Source organism: Palaemon carinicauda, chromosome 18 (assembly GCF_036898095.1).
Source record: "Palaemon carinicauda isolate YSFRI2023 chromosome 18, ASM3689809v2, whole genome shotgun sequence".
Classification (NCBI taxonomy): Eukaryota; Metazoa; Arthropoda; class Malacostraca; order Decapoda; family Palaemonidae; genus Palaemon; species Palaemon carinicauda.
The window spans coordinates 85,913,090-85,919,089 of NC_090742.1; the positions used below are offsets into that span (position 1 = coordinate 85,913,090).

Consider the following 6,000-nt stretch of genomic DNA (forward strand, 5'->3'; position numbering starts at 1 on the left):
TGCTTTTGCCTTTGTTTGTTTTAGCTCTTGTTGCTGTGATTGTGTTAGCTACGTGTTGATTTTAGGCACGATTATAGCGACGAGCTATTGCTGGATATATCTTGAGAAACGTTTTGGTTTTGTATGAAAGAAAACATTAAATATAAATCTTCATTGATGTAATTATTAGTGAATTATATAATTTCTCTCCAAGAGCTATTCGTGTTGTCAATATCGAAATCATAAATATAATCTTAACACAACAAACGCCATACAAAGAAAAAATACATATTTTATTCGAGGATTTTATATTCCGTTCCTGCAGTCCATGCAGTGACTTTAGCGCGTAGAACTTTGCGAAATATATGCACAAAGTTGGGGACTTCCCTTTACATTTTTCTTTTATCCAGAACACGAATATTCAATAAAGGTCAAAATCAGTTATGACGTAATTATTGTATTTTTCTTTGTCTAGGCAATTAATAAATAAAACAACATGAAGATGATTTTACTATAAAACTGTAACGATGATCTATAACATTATTACAAGGTAAAGTTGCCATCTCTACACGTCTTTTCATAATTAAGAACTTTAACTTCCAATTCTTTAAACATTTAAAACAACTTTGATATTGGAATAGACTTAATTGATACTGATAGATAAGATACAAAAGATAACCCTCTGGAAATGGCAACTCGATTTGAGAGCGACCATAATGGCTTTCAGTGCTTCGTGCATCAGGAGAGAGAGAGAGAGAGAGAGAGAGAGAGAGAGAGAAATAGGATGAATGGTTGCAGAACGGTGAGGTGAATATCAATGTTTTAAATTATATAAAGATTCCATATAGGCCTATGTACAATAGAATTTTTAATTTTTCCTCCATGGCTTGCTACTTACTTTATGCTTATCAGGTATAAGAATATATGTACATATGTATATACACACCACACACACACATATGTATATATATATATACACATATATATATATATATATATATATATTAGAGTATACTGTATACACAGGAACACGTATATTAACATATGACTAAGCTATTGCTGGTAACAGGGGGTGGTTTAAGCGATAAACAACACACCGGTCACTGCCGCACGCTCACTTTAACTACTTAAATCAAGTCTCCATGGCCTAAAATTGTTGATGGACCTTCTGCACGGAAAAAAAATCACATTAACCGCTTGGAGATACAGGAGCAATATGTTGAGCTGCCCCACATATTCCACATATTCACGGGTTTCTAGCACGCTCTCTTTAACCCTTTCTGTTCACCTGGTTATTCCATAACAATTATAAAATAAATCTTAGGGTTTCATCTTCTCCCGCACACCACTTCAGAAGTTTATCCAATACTCTAGCGTTGTTTACCCTTTCCACATAAACAAACCATATCAAAAACACTCGATACATCCTTTTACCTTCGCTAACCTTTCAACCAATTCCCCTGGATATCTCATTTCTAATTATTTAACTTTTCTGAAGCTGGATGTAATACGTAAATAACCACTTCAACCATTGCCTTTTTATTTTTTTATCCTCCCCACCTCAGGTCCATGAAAAAGCAATGGCTCGGTAATGCCTTCATACCTATACTCCTTGGCTTTCCCGTACAATTCAAGTTTCTTGACAAGCTTCTGTGACTCGGCTTTTCTATCACCTTATCATCACCCGTTATATTTATTTCCAAATACTTATTACGAATAAAATTATGACCAGGAAGCTGTTCACAAACAAATAAACAAACATACACACAAACAAACATACAAACAGGGGTGAAAACATAACCTACTTCAAAACTTCGTTGGCGAGGATAATAAACAAGTTCTATTCTTCCATATTCTATATCAACAACAATATCAATGATGGTGTGTCTGCTCGCTTCTTTAATGCATCTCTCTTTAGTTACTACTCTGAATATGCCAATGATTTCTCTCTAAATGGTGGTTAGCATATATTTGCATATCAAAATTGAGTTTACTTCTGTGTCTATATCTGAGTCTGTATTTGTATTTGCAGCAAGATTAGTGTGCATTCAGTATAAATTGTTTAAATTCAACACCTAATGTACATACATACATACACGTTATCAAAATGCACTGATCTAATAATTACTATTACTTATTTCCTATTTAATAAACCATATTGACTAATATCATCAAATTCTAATTTCATTTGCCAAGAAAAATCAACATAGACGAAAATTAATCTTGCCCTTTCCTTACCTCAGGAATAGAAGTCTTATAATTATAAAATTCCTACAGAGAGAGAGAGAGGAGAGAGAGAGAGAGAGAGAGAGAGAGAGAAAGTTTACGACCCTTATTAATATCCTACGTGCATGTAACCCATATCCTCAAGCACACGTCACCTCAAGCACAGAAAGCTATTACGGCAAAATTATAATGATTTAAAAGGTTGAATGAAGCGACGAGAAAATTTTCAAAATCTTTATCGATATTGAAAATTTGTGATGTAACAAGGAAAATGATTCAATGAGATATTTATAATCCGCATATATTTAGTAATCTAATATTTGCCAGTAAAAATTATAACCATCCTTCGTTGGGAATTTGAGAGGCAATTAGAAATAAAATTCTTTTCTTTAAATTACAATAGTATTAGCAACAAGTAGATTCGATACTATCGGAAAATAAGATTTGTTTGGCCCTATCTACTGTAGGTCTACAGTGATTTTCTTTACAGAAAAAAAATAATCTATCCCTTTCTTATAGAACCATCCCATTTCGTTGAAAAATGTTTTAGCCTGGGAGAGTGGATCTTTCCTCAGGGGCACACATCAATGAAAACAAATTGACAAAATTTATCCATCATACTTCAGGAAAAACTATAAAACTAAATATTATGTAATAATTAGGGGAAGGCTGAAAAGAAACGTCTAAAACAATATACAGCGAGAGAGAGAGAGGAGAGAGAGAGAGAGAGAGAGAGAGAGAGGAGAGAGAGAATTACATGATGAAAACTGCATTCAAGTGCCAATTATTCAGTGATTAACAAGAGTGAAATAAAGAGAAAGAAAAAGATGACCTCTTATTTTGTATGGCAATGAGATAAGGGCTTTAGAAAATTATAAGCAATCTTAAAATATGATCTAATTAACTGAACTATACGGGAAAGTTGGTCATTTACCTTTTGCTTGGAAGTGCTAAACACGCACTCTTACTATATCAGTGAAATATGCGAAATTTTTATAAATAATTATTTCACTAAGAATAAAGTAAAATTTCTGAATGCGCAAAGATAAAACTTTAATTCCTTTTAAAAGACTTTTACCTCATTTCAAATCTTTACGGAAATCTTCGTAAATGATTCTCACGAAAGAAAATGCCCATGAACAGAGCTTAAAAATCTTCATGTAATAAAAAGCAATTGTACAGTTTATCCATACACTCCATATTCTATTTCGTACTAAAATTCATGTTCAGACTTCCTTTCGTTCAGAGAAACATCTCTAACTTCAGGCACATCCCTGTCACACTAATTGTGCGTTTGAGATCCCTCTCTACGTCTGATCAGTTAGCACGCCAAGGTAGTTAGGGTGTGACACGGTACATTTCCTCAGAGATAGATGTCCGGTAATTCATGTATCCACCTGTACCCTCCTAAGCTTTGGAACCATCTAATGACCCTATTGTCGGCACTTAATTTCACCCTCTTTCATATTAGTCACTTTTAAATACACATATAAAACAGTTTAGGAATAACAAAAAAGAAAAAAAATACAAAATAATGTCAAGCCAAACAAGTAATGTACTCTTCTATCTGGAAATTGCGAAAGAAAATTAAGTTTTTATTTTAGGGTAAATATTATTAATGTTTCTAGTCATCTCAATATTGAATTTTATAACTAATTTTATGGCATAATAACATGCAACCACCAATTATTTCAAAAGGAATTGATGCTGCATACAATACAATGAAATTCCTTAATGGGTGAACGATATTGAAGCACGTTCAAGGACAGCAGATGGATAAAAATAGATGAAAATGATCTCTTGCCAAGGGCATTATGATGTATTATTTATACGGTGATGTAATTTACTGAACATAATTTCAAACTATACTATATGTGCTATTATCCACTGTCTATAGAAACTCAATATATTTTCAATCTATTCATTAATCCTTTTTAACCTACATTCGTAATCAAGCAAAAATTAAATGTTTTTCGTGACATATAACTGCAGCCTCATTCATGTTTTTTTTAGCCCTGCTTCTTTTGACTCACGACCAGTTGTAAAAACAATGGAACTGCAGTCATTCGAAAATTTAGCTAACTTCCTGTTCAGGCCTTGGGTTTAACCTTTAGTGTTCGCTGCCACTGAAAAACAGGAGGGAAATGTTAAATACCATTTGTTTGGGAAAATATCACAAAGGAAAGGTCAAAGTAATCTGCCAAATGTCTATTTCGGGCGATTCAAAGAACTAACGAGGAAAGCAACGATCATTTGTGCTCGCCAGTTTGTATTTATGCGAGCTTGAGCGTGCGCTCAAATGGAAGAACGAAAAAAAAAAAAAACTCAATATTACACTCAAGAGTTTCTGTAAATTTTTTTCTCGATCAATCGTAGTGTAAAAAAAATCAAATTTTCCCCCAACTGATTTTTTTTCCTGCATTCATATTCTTTAATTTCCTGTTTTTTTTTTCTTGGGGGGGGGGGGGGGGAGGCGCTGTTGATATCATGGGTGGAAACGCTACACTTCTGCACATAGTGGCTACAATTTATTTTCTTTCTTTTTTTCAATTATTTTTTTTAACATGTGCTGCCGTATGTGGTATGTTCAGTTTCGACTTATAAACAGTCCATTGCTTTCCGTTATGTTTGTGTGAGTATTATCAAAAGCAGCTTTTGTTCGCGTGAACCTTATAACACATAAGGTTTTTACTTTGTTATTTGTTTACGTATCTACCTATATGAGTGGTTAGAATGTTTACAGTACACTTGCTACAAACATAGACACATAGCATGAAAATTACAGTTTCTTATTACATGTAATAATATGCAATCGCATGTTATGTCACAATTAATATGAGAGAGAGAGAGAGAGAGAGAGAGAGAGAGAGAGAGAGAGAATTTACCATATTGATTTATTAACCTAAAACCCTATCATCAAGGCATTAATGGTCCACAAGGAATGTACAATGGACTCTCTTAATAAAAAAAGAAGAAAAAAACTATTAGTCTAAAATCGACATTGATCAAATATCTAAATATAAAGAAATCATGAATTTAGCTAAACCCTTATGTGTGAGTAAATAGAGCTTGCTGAACATCAGCAAATAAAAACCATAGTTATCAATAACAATATTATTATTATTCACAAGTCTGCCTCCTATCTCCTTCAATAACGCAGTATAAGCTAATCTCGCATCTGATTTTCATGAAGACTCGGGCGAGAATACATAATCATGGGGAGTCTCAGGGTCTCGTAATTATTATTCTAAAAGAATAAAGTTGAAAGACGCATTAATTGTTGCTTCTATTGTTAGGACTACTGCTAGAGATTCTAATTCGCCTACTATTAACAACAACAACGAAAATATACTAATAAAAAATAATGCTAATATAATGGGTAAACAAATCAAAGGTTATCGTTAGATTTTCTAATTTTAAATACAATGACTTTTTTATCACTAATTTTACTGCTACCACCGTAATATATATATATATATATATATATATATATCCTCCTACGCCTATTGACGCAAAGGGCCTCGGTTTAGATTTCGTCAGTCGTCTCTATCTTGAGCTTTTAATTCAAAACTTCCCCATTCATCATCCTCTACTTCATGCATCATAGTCCTCAGCCATGTAGGCCTGGGTCTCCATATTTTCTAGTGCCATATGGAGCCCAGCTGAACGTTTGGTGAACTAATCTCTTTGGGGTGGGGGGGGGGGGGGGTGCGAAGAGCATGTAGAAGTACCTATAATGCTAGTGGTGAGCAATTCAATTACCTAATAGAGCAGACCTTGAGGGTACAAATGAGG

The 6,000-nt window shown here is 33.6% G+C and overlaps 1 protein-coding gene across 4 annotated transcripts in view; it reads right to left on the reverse strand.

Annotated features, from left to right (window-relative positions):
- Window positions 1-6,000, reverse strand: part of LOC137657126 (uncharacterized) — a 740,415-nt gene that overhangs the window by 189,850 nt on the left and 544,565 nt on the right. Inside the window, exon 3 of one of the 4 annotated variants that reach the window (XM_068391485.1) lies at window positions 4,036-4,331. The exons of the other annotated variants lie outside the window; for them this stretch is intronic. Coding sequence (XP_068247586.1) covers window positions 4,309-4,331 — 23 coding nt within the window. The 3' untranslated portion in view covers window positions 4,036-4,308. Of the gene's footprint in view, window positions 1-4,035; window positions 4,332-6,000 lie in introns of those variants that run through there. 4 annotated transcript variants of the gene reach the window in all.